Source organism: Oncorhynchus keta, chromosome 14, assembly GCF_023373465.1.
Source record: "Oncorhynchus keta strain PuntledgeMale-10-30-2019 chromosome 14, Oket_V2, whole genome shotgun sequence".
Classification (NCBI taxonomy): Eukaryota; Metazoa; Chordata; class Actinopteri; order Salmoniformes; family Salmonidae; genus Oncorhynchus; species Oncorhynchus keta.
In genome coordinates, this window is record NC_068434.1 from 36,665,833 (window position 1) to 36,681,959 (window position 16,127).

Sequence of the window (16,127 nt, forward strand, 5' to 3'; positions counted from 1 at the left end):
ACTGATTTCAGTTGATATGTGGGGTTGTATGGCAGTAACCTAGGCTGTATGTAATCACTCTTATTCTAAACATAGTAGTCAATAAAATGTATTTAAAGTAGGCGCCATTAAGTGGCGTTCTCCTCTGCTGCTCTCTTCTCTATGTCCCACTAATCTCTTCAGTAACATCTGCTCTAGTTGCGCCGCTCAGACGTCCTGACGTCAATAAAGAGGATGGTTTAGTGTGTGATGTTACTAGACACAACAATATGCTTAATCTCACTATCACGAACACTCACTCTCAGGGGTGGAGAGAGTGGACAAGTTGAAAGAGGATCATTTAAACAATGGATCATTTAAACAATAGAACTTGAGACTATATATGTGGTTGTGCAGCAGATCTATTGTGTTTATGTTAAGCCTCGGCTGAAATAGTAAGATAGAGGTCTAAACATAATTAATTGATTTCTACTAACAATAAAGACAATAGACAGCATTAATTCTGTAACATCTTATTAAATAGTTTAAGGAACAAAGAATATAACATTTTGTTGCTACTATTAGTATACACAATGCCTGGTCCAGAAGTTTTCCACACACTGTAGCCTACTCAATTCAATATACATGTATATATTTTTTTACATCTGTTTAAAGTTTGTCAGGCGTTTCTCAATTTGCATGAACACTTTATTAACATGATAACAGGAAGCAATGTTGGAAATATACAATATTTAAAAAAATTCTAACTAGCAAAAGTATTCCACCAAACTACAGATTAAAAATAGAAAGAAATGTATTCTTTATTTTAATTAAATAAAAATGTAATAAATGGTGCACTTTGCAGCATGACAAAATATTAAAATGCATGATTTATTTTCTTACAAACATCTGTCTGTAATAAACATACCGATGTATTAAAAAAAAAAAACTTTAAAAAGATAAAACACTTGAGAAAGAGAAATGTATATTCTTCAGGTAGTTTCCCCTTCAAAATAACTGAAAGGGATATATGTCTTTGTGTCATCGACATGGCCATACCTTGACCTGGCTCGTGGGGCATGGTTTTTAACATTGAGAATGAGTTAAAGCTCATACAGAGGTGAGGCATTGGCTTCCAATGAGGTGGTCTATGGGCTGAAGCTGAAATAACACCCTACTCCCCTAGTGGACAACATGCTATTTCAGACATTCTCTCTCGAAAACAGGTACACTTAAACAGAGAGGACACGGACACCATATCTGCACTGCAGGAGTGGAGGGGGGAGGGGTAGTTGAGCAAGTTGAAGGACTGGTCTATTCCATCTATCCACTGTTCCTTCCTCTTCTCTGCTCTGTAGAGCAAGGCAGTACCAAGCATGCTGCCATATCAAACACTGGTACAAAACCATTGGCTATCCTCTTCTCTCCACACCCTGACTATAGTTAGTCTGTTTAGAGTAGAATGTTCAAGGTGTTCTCCTTTTCCCACACCTCCAGGTCTAGTTCGAGGTCCTAACGGAGTCATGTCCAGTTCAACCTGCTGCCTGTGGAGACTAAGACTATCATGATCTCTCTGCAACAACGGAAAATCAGAAAATTACTATAGGGCCAGAACAAGTCAATTCTAAACTGATAAATATCTTTCTGACATTGTGCATAAAGCACACAAATACTCGTCACATAAATTTCACTAAACAATTACTTTCTTACTAATCATAACTAAATAAAATAATCAACAAGATAAAACAAAGTAAATCTGAAATGTTACTTAACATTTTAAAAATGTCTGCATTTCTGAACCAGTGACTACTCCCACTCATTGTTTTGGTGCAGCAAATAGAAGAGCAAGGGAAATAGTTTGAGAAAGAATGAAGAAAGGATAGGTGCTTCTTTTGCATTTTGGTTCAGTCTGAAACTGTGCATCTTGTTCATGTTGTTAAGTATCATGTAGGCTTATGATAGTCAACCACACTGGCCAGAAGGAGTCTCAATTCAACCCTACCTCAACCATTGGTTTTCTATGGATGATGGCTCACACAGTAACACAGCACTCCAGTGCAAACACACATAGCAGAGGTTCCAAAAAAGTTGCCCCCATGTCAATCACACTAAGTTTGTCCCAAATGACATTCTATCCCTTATGCAGTACAGTGCATAATATAGGGAATAGGGTGCCATTTCTGATGCACCCTCAGTTGTGAATTATTGACATGAACTTGACCCCACACATGAGGGATGGAGAGAGGATTTGGGGGGAGGGGGGGGTTACACTGTTCACAAATAAGTGAACAATGCCAACAATATGAACAATGGCTCAAGTAACAATCATAACAATAAGTAATTAATAGGTGCAGGATAAGATTGTACAGTCTATGAGCCATTGAAAAAAAAAAAAAATTGTAATAATAATAATAATAATAATACAGCCACAACCCCTCTCCCCCTCTCCTATAAACATTTTAAAATACCCCCTCCATTACACACCCTTAAACCTGAAGATACTGTTATGGTGCCGTGTCTGTAAATCAAACATGTTCACTTGAACAGAACAGTAGACCACCTGACATCTGTAGCAGAGTAGGACAGAGCAGAGGGCAGGACAGAAATCAGGGATGCGATTGGCACTTTAAAAACCACCTCTTTTCTTTCACTACTTCTCACTTTCAGTCAGGCATCTGGGTACATACGTTTTTTTCTGGTAATTTGCCTAGCTAAATCTGTGGAGCGTCTCTCCTCTTCCTTCCTCTGCAAACCCTGCACGGGTGTTACTCTGAACATAAGCCTTAAATCATAGCATGATCTTTACTCAGGCGGTGGCCTGGGCAGTGGCCAAACCACCTATACCCCCATGCATGTGCTGACAAACACTACCCAAACACTAGTCTAAGTAGGCATCCAACACACATTGGCAAAATTAAGGATATCAGTGAGTTAGAAAAAATGGCTACATTTTAAAAACAATGGTGTGATCGCACAACTAGAAATCCAAGTGCATTCTGCTTCGTGCTAAAGCGTTTGTATTACTTGTTAAACTATTCAATGTCTTACAAGCAGCTCATAAGTCAACCTTGAAATTCCAGTTGTAATAACAGCAGCTGGATGAGGGAGTACGCGTTCATGAGAGAGCTGGTTTTTGGTGGTGGTAGTTAAAGATACGAAAGATAATACTGACACAGTAAGGCCTGCAAGCTGACTGGGTGAACATATCGATTTTGACCCTCATTTCCAGTCCCAAATCAAGCCCTCTTCCCCAGCACTAGCTCATACCCATGGACTAGACTCTTCTTCATGGCCCTTCCTGGATGTGAAAGAAACAGACAGGTGTAATCAAAAGTGGTGGCCTACTAGCTTCAACTAACCCTTCAGGAGGGTTGTTACCATGATATTTCCATACATCCATTCTAGTTCTTTCAGATCTATGAGAGGGCATTTAGATGTGTCCAGGAATAGGGTGCTAGGAGAAGTGTCCAAGACTAGGGGCCTAGGAGAAGTGTCCAAAGATTAGGGGACTAGGAGAAGTGTCCGGGACTAGGAGACTTGGAGAAGTGTCCCGACTAGGGGACTTAGGAGAAGTGTCCAGGACTAGAGGTTGATTTGGGACCGGGCCCCCTGTTCAGTGGAGGACATTGACAGTTTGTTGGGAGATCTGTTGTGTTGTGTGTAGGGCAGTGGCAGTCATGCAATTTTGTCAGCCTAACTGCCATGCAAATAATTGCTGGGTTCACGTTAAAATGACCTTTAATTAACATAAACACGTTTAGCATCTCCGGGCTTCCACACATAGTCTAACAAGCCACTGATGCAGACCTTTGGAACATCTACATTTTAACAAGTTGTATAAATCTATGTAATATAGACTATTTTAGGCAGGTCTAAAGAAATTATATGAAGATGTAGCCTATTTCAGAAGAACAGAATAGTATATTCTGAGTCATCCTTATGTTCGCCCCTGATCTGGCTATGCCATATGGCTGTGGCACTAGTTCATTTAACACACAAGATTTGCTTAGAATTCTTGTGGAATTATTTAATATTATTTCATAGTAAGAAGAATACAACTGAACATAGGTGAATAAAATAGAATGGATATTTCCCCAAAACGATGTCCGAGGGAGTGCACACGTGTTGCACTCCCTATTCTGTGTTGAGCGGTTAACAAAGTCATAACTTGAAACAAGTCCTCCTATATGCTTCATTTAGAGTTATTTGTGCAACTGTAGTTGTGATGCAAACCTTGGAATGTATTAGCAATCAAAACATATAGCCAAAGGCTGACAAATGCTGTAATGATGATTTGAAAAACGTTGCATGAAAGGCATGCGCTCTGCTCTGTTTCTTGAGCAGGCTGCACACACTTCATCCGTCTCTCATTCGCAATTTGTCAAGCACTTGATAATATTCTCAACCATCAGACTATTTTCAATTTCATCTGGTCTTTCACATATGATAAATGTGTGGAATTATTTTGAAATTAATGGCCCCAAAAACCAACATGTAATACGAAGCCTGCACTCGAATAGCAAACTCTGCTTTCACACACGATGACTGGGCTTATAAGAATACATGTTTCACTATAGTGTCTGTAGGCTATGGGCTCTCCAACCCGGCCCCAGGGATCCAAGGGCTATAGGCTATGATATAGAGTTATTTGGCCACTTTAGACAAACCTTCTAAAACATATATTCTATGGGCTAGGCTACATGATACATGCAACTATGATTTGAAAAAGTTGCAAAATAATGCATGCCTATAGGCCTAGGGGTGCGAACATTTTTTTAAAATTATTTTATTTTAGAAAATATATACAGTACCAGTCTAAAGTTTGGACACACCCATTCATTCAAGGGGTTTCCTTATATTTACTATTTTTCTACATTGTAGAATAATAGTGAAGACATCAAAACTGTGAAATAACACATATGGAATCATGTAGTAACCAAAAAAAAATTGTTAATCTCAAATATAAAATGTATTTTGATTTGTTTCTTCAAAGAAGCCACCCTTTCCTTTATGACAGCTTTGCACACTTGGCATTCTCCCAGCCAGCTTTATGATGTAGTCACCTGGAATGGAAATAACATGTGTGCCTTGTTAAGAGTTTAGTTGTGGAATTTCTTTCCTTCTTAATGTGTTTGAGCCAATCAGTTGTGTTGTGACAAGGTAGGGGTGGTATACAGAAGATAGCCCTATTTGGTCTATACCAAGTCTATATCATGGCAAGAAGAGCTCAAATAAGCAAAGAGAAACAACAGTCCATCATTACTTTAAGACATGAAGGTCAGTCAATCTGGAACATTTCAAGAACTTTTAAAGTTTCTTCAAGTGTAATCGCAAAAACCATCAAGCGCTATGATAAACTGGTTGTCATGAGGACCGCCACAGGAAAGGAATACCCAGTAACCTCTGCTGCAGAGGATAAATTCATTAGAGTTACCAGCCTCAGAAACTGCAGCCCAAATAAATGTTTCAGAGTTCAAGAAACAGACATCTCAACATCAACTATTCAGAGGAGACTGTGTGAATCAGGCCTTCATGGTCAAATTGCTGAAAGCCCTACTAAAGGACACCAATAAGAAGAGACTTGCTTGGGCCAAGAAACACGAGCAATGGACATTAGACCGTTGGAAATCTGTCCTTTGGTCTGAATTCAAAATTTGAGATTTTTGGTCCAAACGCTGTGTCTTTGATGAGACGCAGAGTAGGTGAATGGATGATCTCCGCATGTGTGGTTCCCACTGTGACGCATGAAGGTGACACTTGTCTGTGATTAATCTAGATTTCAAGGCACACTTAATCAGCATGGCTACCACAGCATTCTGCAGCTATACACCAACCCATCTGGTTTTCGCTTAGTGGGACTATCATTTTTTTTCCCAACAGGACAATGACCCAACACACCTCCAGGCCGTGTAAGTTCTATTTGACCGAGAAGGAGATTGATAAGAGTGCTACATCAGATGACCTGGCCTCCACAATCATCCAACCTTAACCCAATTGAGATTGTTTGGGATGAGTTGGACAGCAGAGTGAAGGAAAAGCAGCCAACAAGTGCTCAGCATATGTGGGAACTCCTTCAAGACTGTCGGAACAGCATTCCAGCGGAAGATGGTTGAGAGAATGGTAAGAGTGTGCAAAGCTGTCATCAAGGCAAAGGGTGGCTACTTTGAAGAATCTAACATATTTTTATTTGTTTAACACTTTTTTGCTTACTGCATGATTCCATGTGTGTTGTTTCATAGTTTTGATGTCTTCACTATTATTCTACAATGTAGAAAATAGTAAAAATAAAGAAAAACCCTTGAATGAGTTGGTGTCCAAACTTTTGACTGGTACTGTATATATAACAATCACAAATGTAGTGCACTGGGTCTTTTCCTAGTCTTGTATTAGCGAACCAATATGATATAGCCGAAACGGTATAGCCGTCTGTAGTGGGGGAACAAAAATACAACCCCAGCTATGCAGCATGGTCTCATAGACTAGACATAACATACACTATCTATACAAAAGTATGTGTACACTCCAAAATTAGTGGATTCGGCTAGTTCACCCGTTTTCTAAAATCGAGCACACAGCCATGCAAACTCCATAGACAGTCATTGGCAGTAGAATGGCCTTAATGAAGAGCTCAATTACTTTCAATGTGGCACCGTCATAGGATGCCACCTTTCGAACAAGTCAGTTTGTTAAATTTCTGCCCTATTAGAGCTGACACGGTCAACTGTAAGTGCTGTTATTCTGAAGTGGAAACGTCTAGGAGCAACAACGGCTCAGCCCTGAAGTGGTAGGCTACACAAGCTCACAGAACGGGACCACGAGTGCTGAAGCGCGTAAAAAATGTCTGTCCTCAGTTGCAACACTCACTACCGAGATCCAAACTGGCTCTGGAAGCAACGTCAGCACAATAACTGTTCGTTCTCTGGAGAAATGTCTAGATCAGTGTGGAAGAACTTAACTGGCCTGCACAGAGCCCTGACTTCAACCCCATCGAAAACTTTTGGGATGAATTGGAACGCCGACTGCGAGCCAGGCCTAATCGCCCAACATCAGTGCTCGACCTCACTAATGCTCTTGTTGTTGAATGGAAGCAAGTCCCCGCAGCAATGTTACAACATCTAGTGGAAAGCCTTCCCAGAAGAGTGGAGGCTGTTATAGCAGCAAAGAGGGGACAAACTCCATAATAATGGCCATGATTTTGGAATGAGATGTTCGACGAGCAGGTTTCCACATACTTTTGGTCATGTTGTGTAGTAAACGTATATCTGGGACAGTAATTAGTATATGTTACGTTTGGTATGGTTATCACAGCAAATTAATGCATGCCATATGAAATGTAACATGTCATACTAAATGGAGTGTCCCGTATTGACATTCACTATGTTACGTCTACCCTTGAGTTCAGGTTGAGCTATGAGGAGCTGGCTCTATCTAGCTGCACATAGGTGATCCTACTCCGTTCCAACTCTGAATTCCAGGGCTCTCATTAATCGTTTCATTTAATTTTTGATTGCATTTGCATTGATGTCAGAGTGATTAGAGGGACAATACATCGCTGAGTACAAGGCTATTAGTGACTTTTAGCAAATTTGGTAGGCTATTAATGACCATCAAAGCGCAGTTTTGGGGAAGCCTGGTTTCCATGACTCAGCGGTCACGTGGAATTTGACTGCGGTCATGACTTGTGACTGCCGGTGTTGTGATAATGCGGTCACCATAACAGCCCTAATTGTGTGTTTGACTTAAACGGGTAATAGAAGCCAAATAGAGGGGCAGGTTCCAGTAAACAAAATGTGCATTAACTCTAATAATGTAAACGAACACCACAATCACTTTGCATGGCTAAGGTCTACCACTTTCATCAACAGTATCTGCATGACCTTGCCTTGCTTGTGTTTGGTAGTGTGCTTGCCTGGTGTGTGTGTGTGTAAATTTAGTATGCAGGCCAATTATTAGTCTAATGTGAATTTTTATAAAGCCTCAATTCCATCCAATCCCCTTTCAACAGGAGACTACATTTCCCATAACCACCGTGGGAAGTGTAGGTTTGCTAAACAGGGCTGACTGACCAGCTGCGTCTGATTCTCAATGGGTCTGTAAGGTGTCAATCATTCAGCTTTAAACTTTTGCCGTAAACGAGATACTGTCCATCCATCTGTCTGTCTGTCTCTGTCCATCTGTCCGGAAACAAGAAATGTGCCAGCGCAAGTGACACACTCAACCCCATCACAATGTCATGGGTGGGCATACACACACGCACGCACACACACACACAGAGGCCACTGGGAGTGTAATACATCAGAGTATTTTGGTTAAACAGCAGAGAACAAACCTTTTCTTACCATTCCCCTTGGAATGTATGTAGACAGATTGACTGATGTAGACAGGTTAACTGAGAAAATAAGTGTTAACTGAAGATCTAGAAGAAATAGTGCAATGGGAAGAGAGGGACCTCAATAATGGGCTGTCTAAGGCATTCCTATGCTCTTTCACTCACATACTAGGCAGAGACAAGAGCATGTTGCAACTCCATCTGAAACGTTCCCTATAAGGACATCTGTTATTACACACTCATGACACTGGTGACAACACTGGTATAACATGCTAACAACAGCATGAATAGGCCATAGACAGTGTTATACAGACACACATACATACAAGACAGGGTTGAGCATGTCACACTGCACTGACGCTACCCAAAAACCTCCACCCCTTCCATGGTACCAAACTCCATCTCTCTTCCCAGCCCGGTTCTACCAGTCTGCTATACCCCGCTCTCCCCTGGATCTGTGATTCCCTCCATCTCTGCTGCCTTCCCTGCCCCACCCCGTCCCCCCCTAAGTCTGCAGGCCTTGCGGATCGCGCCCCACTGGTAGCCACTGAAGGTGGGGCTGATGGGGAAGTACTGGAAGACGGTGTGGCGGCGCAGGAAGTCCATGCCGAACGGGAGGTCGTAGGTTCTCATCCCCTCCAGCTCCGCAGTACTGGGTCCCGACCCACGCTTCAACTTCCTGATTCCTCGCTCCTCCGGCGTACCTGACAGGAGGAAAGGAGAGGAAAGAGAGAGAGAGAGAGAGAAGAGGAAGACAGAGGATGAGGGGGTGAGCGATTGGAGAAGGCAACAGTTTGTGATATGCTTGTCCTATCTCAAAATGCACTCAAAATGGTTGAGTACAGTAGTAGATTAATAGTAGTAGTGTGATAGTTTAGTCTAACAGTGATAGTGGGATAGTACAGTCCACTCACCAGGGATAGTGTTGTCCAGCACAAATGCCACTGACCCCCCTACGAACATGGCTGTGGTCAGGAGGACGTTCAACACCTGGTCAATCGACACTATACCTGAGAGACAGAAAAGGGGGATAGAGAGAGAACGAGAGAGAGGGTTCAGAGACCTACCCAGTCCTTTTAGATGTGTGAACACTGAAGGAGTAGGCCAATGAGCTAAATCTCTAGTCCACTTGTCCTCTACTCACCAGTGACCAGAGGGTTCTGTTTGAGGTAGCTGGGCAGCACCAGGCCAAAGAAAATGGAGAAGCCCAGAACAAAAAGGTTCCTGGAGGAGTTGAGGTCTACAAACTGCAGGTTGGACAGTCCCACAGCTGTAATCATCCCAAACAGGGTACAGAACAGCGCCCCCAGGACAGGGTCAGGCAGGGAGGCGAACAATGCGCTGAATTTACCCACCAGCCCTAGCAGTAGCATCATAGCAGCACCGTATTGGATCACACGCCGGCTGCCCACCTGGAGGACCAATCAGAGAGCAGCAGGGAGTAAGAAAGCGAAGAAGCAGGAAGAATAAAATAGTCCCACTCTAGAGAGCAAATTAAATCCAAGCAGACTACTAGCCAATTAAAACAAATATTTAATATTTGAATATAACTTGTAGTAGGACTGTGTATTTAAGGGTGTGATGGTTACCTTAGTGATGCCTAGCACGCCTATATTAGGACTGGAGGAAGTAGAGCCGTTTCCTGTCCCCATCAGCCCATCCAACACGCAGGAGAGACCTTCCGTAAATATACCCCTACAAAGAGAGAAAAACAGAAAGAAAGAGGGAGAGAGTGAGTGAGACGGATGTCAATTCATGATTCAAACCATTGTGTCTGTGTGAGGTAAGCATATTCTATGAGGTGCATTAGGCAAGGAGCTATGCAAGCAAGGTCAAGTACCTGTTGATGGCGTGAATGGGGGGTGGGGGGGCACAGGAGAGGCGGGCACAGGCGTAGTAGTCTCCAATTGACTCAATGATGCTGGCGACCACGGCACTGAACATACCAATCACCCCCGCCGCTGTCACCGTAGGAACACCCCACTGAACTATGGGTAAAAAAAAAAAACACAAACCCAACATCGACACACTGATGTGGAACAAACAACTCCAAAACATTCTAGATTTGAGGAACCTACGGAGCTATTGGATGCTCTCATTCAGAATTTGGGCTTAGCTAGGGGTGGGTTGAACACCATAAGGAGTGGTAACTCACAAGGGTAGGGGATCTTGAACCAGGGTGCAGCTGCCAGTATCCCCTGGCGTGCGTCGGTGCGGGCGTAGTAACCGTACTTGTCTTTCTCCGGTGGGAAAACATTGGTTACGGTAAAGATAAAACAAATCAGCCATGACACCAGGATGGCCATGATGATCTGAGGAAGGCAGAAACACTAAGGGTCAAACATGACCCTCAAAACACACAGATAATTACAGTATGTCCTGTTGAGTTACAGTGAAGAACACCACAATAAAACTGCAGAACTTCTATAGAATGCCCTTTAAACAGAGAGTGATGATTACTTTTTTTCAATATGGGAGTTGTGAGGTCACCAGTTCAAACTGTAAAGAGCAGATTGATAAAGAGCGGAACTTTTAATCAGACAGGGAGAGAGAGTGATTAAGAGAACTTTATTAGAGTGGAGTCACCAATACAAGCATCTGTCTACTGGAGCAGCAGATATATGAGCTATCATGACATCAAATGACCAGCAGGGGGCACAGAGCAAATAAAATAAAATGTATTAGTCACATGGACCGCATAGAGCAGGTGTGTAGACCTTACAGGGAAATGCTTACTTACGAGCCCCGAACCAACAATGCAGTAAAAAAAAAACTGGATAAGAATAAGAAATAAAGTAACAAGTAATTAAAGAGCAGCAGTAAAATAACAATACGAGACTATATACAGGGGGGTGCCGGTATAGAGTCAAATGTGCGGGGGCACCATTAAGTTGAGGTAATATTTAAATGTAGGTAGAGTTATTATAGTGACTATGCTATAGATGATAACACCAGAGAGTAGGAGTGTGTAAAAGAGAGAGAGGGGGGGTGCAAATAGTCTGGGTAGCAATTTGATTAGGTGTTCAGGAGTCTTACGGCTTGGGGGTAGAAACTGTTTTAGAAGCCTCTTGGACCTCGACCTGGCGCTCCGGTACTGCTTGCCGTGCGGTCGCAGAGAGAACAGTATGACAAGGGTGGCTGGAGTCTTAACATTTTTTGGTCTTCCTCTGACACTGCCTGGTATAGAGGTCCTGGATGGCAGGAAGCTTGGCCCCAGTGATGCACTGGACCTACACACTACCCTCTGAAGTGCCTTGCGGTTGGTTGGAGACCGAGCAGTTGCAACCAGTGCTCTCGATGGCGCAGCTGTAGAACCTTTTGAGGATCTGAGGACCCATGCCAAATATTTTTCAGGTGTTGTCGTGCCCTCTTCATGACTGTGTTGGTGTGGTTGGACCATGCCAGCTCCTTAATGATGTGGACACCGAGGAACTTGAAGCTCTCGATCTGCACCACTATAGCCCCGTCGATGGGGATGGGGGCGTGCTTGGCCCTCCGTTTCATGTAGTCCATGATCAGCTCCTTGGTCTTGCTCACATTGAGGGAGAGGTTGTTGTCCTGACACCACACTGCCAGGTCTCTGAACTCCTCCTTATAGGCTGTCTCATTGTCGTCCAACTTAATGATGGTGTTGGAGTCTTGCGTGGCTGAACAGGGAGTTCAGTAGGGGACTATCATGCACCCCCGAAGGACCCGCGTGTTGAGGGTCAGCTTGGCGGATGTGTTATTTCCTACTTCCACCACCCGGGGGCGACTGTCAGGATGTCCAGGATCCAGTTGCAGAGGGAGGTGTCCAGTCCCAGGGTCCTTAGCTTAGTGATGAGCTTGGAGGGCACTATGTTGTTGAACGCTGAGCTGTAGTCAATAAATAGCATTCTCACATAGGTGTTCCTTTTGTCCAGGTGGAAAAGGGTAGTGTGGAATGCAATAAAGATGGTGTCATCTGTGGATCTGTTGAGGTGGTATGCAAATTGGAGTGGGTCCAAGGTGTCTGGAAAGATGGTGTTGATGTGAAGCATGACCAGCCTTTGAAAGCATTTCATGCTTAAAGATGTGAGTGCTACAGGATGGTAGTCATTTAGATAGGTTAAGGGGTCTTAATAGGATCTGCTTGAAGGCACAGGATCTGCTTGAAACAAGTAGGTACAGTGCATTCGGAAATTATTAAGACCCCTTGACTTTTTCCACATTACAGTCTTTCAAAAAAAAGAAGGATGAAATCATATTTTTTTGTGTGCTGACTGTTGGAAAAGCATTCAAGGTGAAGCTGGTTGAGAGAATGCCAAGAGTGTGCAAAAGCTGTCATCGTGGCAAAGGGTGGCTTCTTTGAAGAATATAAAATATATTTTGATTTGCTTAACACTTTTTTGGCTACTACATGATTCCACATGTGTAATTTCATAGTTTATGTATTCAATATTATTCTACAATGTAGAAAATAGTAAAAATAAAGAAAAACCCTTGAATAAGTACAGTGGGGAGAACAAGTATTTGATACACTGCCGATTTTGCAGGTTTTCCTACTTACAAAGCATGTAGAGGTCTGTAAATTTTATCATAGGTACACTTCAACTGTGAGAGACAGAATCTAAAACAAAAATCCAGAAAATCACATTATATTATTTCTAAGTAATTAATTTGCATTTTATTGCATGACATAAGTATTTGATCACCTACCAACCAGTAAGAATTCCAGCTCTCACAGACCTGTTCGTTTTTCTTTAAGAAGCCCTCCTTTTCTCCACTCATTACCTGTATTAACGGCACCTGTTTGAACTCGTTACCTGTATAAAAGACACCTGTCCACACACTCAATGAAACAGACTCCAACCTCTCCACAATGGCCAAGACCAGAGAGCTGTGTAAGTAGACCTGCACAAGGCTGGGATGGGCTACAGGACAATAGGCAAGCAGCTTGGTGAGAAGGCAACAACTGTTGGTGCAATTATTAGAAAATGGAAGAAGTTCAAGATGACGGTCAATCACCCTTGGTCTGGGGCTCCATGCAAGATCTCACCTCGTGGGGCATCAATGATCATGAGGAAGGTGAGGGATCAGCCCAGAACTACACGGCAGGACCTGGTCAAAGACCTGAAGAGAGCTGGGACCACAGTCTCAAAGAAAAGTAACACACTACGCTGTCATGGATTAAAATCCTGCAGCGCACGCAAGGTCCCCCTGCTCAAGCCAGCGCATGTCCAGGCCCGTCTGAAGTTTGCAAAAGACCATCTGGATGATCCAGAGGTCGAATGGGAGAAGGTCATGTGGTCTGATGAGACAAAAATAGAGCTTTTTAGTCTAAACTCCACTTGCTGTGTTTGGAGGAAGAAGAAGGATGAGTACAACCCCAAGAACACCATCCCAACCGTGAAGCATGGAGGTGGAAACATCATTCTTTGGGGATGCTTTTCTGCAAAGGGGACAGGACGACTGCACCGTATTGAGGGGAGGATGGATGGGGCCATGTATCGCGAGATCTTGGCCAACAACCTCCTTCCCTCAGTAAGAGCATTGAAGATGGGTTGTGGCTGGGCCTTCCAGCATGACAACGACCCGAAGCAAACAGCCAGGGCAACTAAGGAGAGGCTCCGTAAGAAGTCAAGGTCCTGGAGTGGCCTAGACAGTCTCCAGACCTGAACCCAATAGAAAATCTTTGGAGGGAGCTGAAAGTCCGTATTGCCCAGCAACAGCCCCGAAACCTGAAGGATCTGGAGAAGGTCTGTATGGAGGAGTGGGCCAAAATCCCTGCTGCAGTGTGTGCAAACCTGGTCAAGGACTACAGGAAACATATGATCTCTGTAATTGCAAACAAAGGTTTCTGTACCAAATATTAAGTTCTGCTTTTCTTTTCTGATGTATCAAATACCTATGTCATGCAATAAAATGCAAATGAATTACTTAAAAAAAATCATACAATGTAATTTTCTGGATTTTTGTTTTAGATTGCGTCTCTCACAGTATAAGTGTACCGATGATAAAAATTACAAACCTCTACATGCTTTGTAAGTAGGAAAACCTGCAAAATCGGCAGTGTATCAAATACTTGTTCTCCCACTGTAGGTGTGCCCAATGTTTTGACTGGTACTGTAAGTATTCTGACCCTTTGCTATGAGACTCAGATTTTAGCTTGGGTGCATCCTGTTTCCATCGATCATCCTTGAGATGTTTCTACAACTTGATTGGAGACCACCTGTGGTGAAATCAATTGATTGCACATGATTTGGAAAGGCAGTTGACAGTGCATGTCAGAGAAAAAAAAACAACCCATGAGGTTGAAGGGATTTTCTATAGACACGCGAGACAGGATTGTGTCGAGGCACAGATCTGAGGAAGGGTACGAAAAAATGTCTGCAGCATTGAAGGTCACCAAGAACACAGTGGCCTCCATCATTCTTAAATGGAAGAAGTTTGGAACCACTCAGACTCTTCCTAGAGCTGGCCTCCCGGCCAAACTGAGCAATCGGGGAAAACGGCCTTGGTCAGGGAGGTGAGCAAGAACCCGATGGTCACTCTGACAGAGCTCCAGAGTGCCTCGGTGGAGATGAGAGAACCTTCCAGAAGGACAACCATCTCTGCAGAATCCCACCAATCAGACCTTTATGGTTGAGTGGCCAGACAGAAGCCATTCCTCAGTAAAAGGCACATACAACCTTCTTGGAGTTTGCCAAAAAGGCACCTAAAGACTCTCAGACCATGAGAAAGAAGATTCTCTGGTCTGATGAAACCAAGATTAAACTATTTGGCCTGGTGCAGCATGGTGGTAGCAGCATCATGCTGTGGAGTTGTTTTTCAGCGGCATGGACTGCAAGACTAGTCAGGATAGAGGGAAAGATGCACAGAGCATGCGATTCTTGATGAAAACCTGCTCCAAAGTGCTCAGGACCTCAGACTGGGGTTAAGATTCACCTTCCAACAGGACAACAACCCTAAGCACACAATCAAGACAATGCAGGAGTGGCTTCGGGACAAGTCTCTGAACGTCCTTGAGTGGCCTAGCCAGAGCCCGGACTTGAACACAATCTAACATCTCTGGAGAGACCTGAAAATAGCTGTGTGGCGATGCTCCCCATCAAACCTGACATAGCTTGAGAGGATCTGTAGAGAAGAATGGGAGGAACTCCAAATATAGGTGTGCCAAGCTTGTAGTATCATATCATAACCAAGAAGAAATGAGGCTGTAATCATTGCCAAAGGTGCTTCAACAAAGTACTGAGTAAAGGGTCTGAATAATTATGTAAATGTGATAGTTCTGTGTTTTATTTTGAATACTTCTGTTAATTTATAAAAACCTGTTTTTGCTTCATCATTATGGGGTATTGTGTGTAGATTGATGAGGGGGATCAACAATGTAATTATTTTTTAGAGTAAGGTTGTAACGTAGCAAAATGTGGAAAGAGTTAAGGGGTCTGAATACCTTCGGAATGCACTGTATTACAGACAGGGTCAGGGAGAGGTTGAAAATGTCAGTGAAGACAATTGCCAGCTGGTCAGCACATGCTCTGAGTAAGCATCCTGATAATCCATCTGGCCCTGAGGCCTCGCGAATGTTAACCTTTTTAAAGGGCTCACTCACATCGGCTACGGAGAGAGTTATCACACAGTCATCCAGAACAGCTGGTGCTCTTACACATTGTTCTGTTTTGCTTGCCTTGAAGTTAGCATATAAATATTTAGCCTGTCTGGTAGGCTTGCATTGCTGGGCTGCCCACTCCTTGAAAGCGTCAACTCTAGTCTTTGGCTCAGTGCGGATGTTGCCTATAATCCATGGCTTCTGGTTGGGATATGCACGTACGTATGGTCACTGTGGGGACAACGTAATCGATGCACTTATTTATGAAGC

General features: G+C 43.2%; 1 protein-coding gene across 2 annotated transcripts in view; it reads right to left on the reverse strand.

Annotated features, from left to right (window-relative positions):
* Nucleotides 1-475: 475 nt before the first annotated feature.
* Nucleotides 476-16,127, reverse strand: part of LOC118393356 (solute carrier family 23 member 2-like) — an 80,005-nt gene continuing 64,353 nt past the window's right edge. For both annotated transcript variants that reach the window (XM_035785959.2, XM_035785958.2), the window contains 6 exons: nt 10,443-10,599; nt 10,128-10,275; nt 9,877-9,982; nt 9,432-9,699; nt 9,202-9,297; nt 476-8,991 (listed from right to left, as the gene is read on the reverse strand). In XM_035785959.2, the coding sequence (XP_035641852.1) occupies nt 8,720-8,991; nt 9,202-9,297; nt 9,432-9,699; nt 9,877-9,982; nt 10,128-10,275; nt 10,443-10,599 (1,047 nt within the window). In that variant the 3' untranslated portion in view covers nt 476-8,719. The remainder of the gene's footprint in view (nt 8,992-9,201; nt 9,298-9,431; nt 9,700-9,876; nt 9,983-10,127; nt 10,276-10,442; nt 10,600-16,127) is intronic.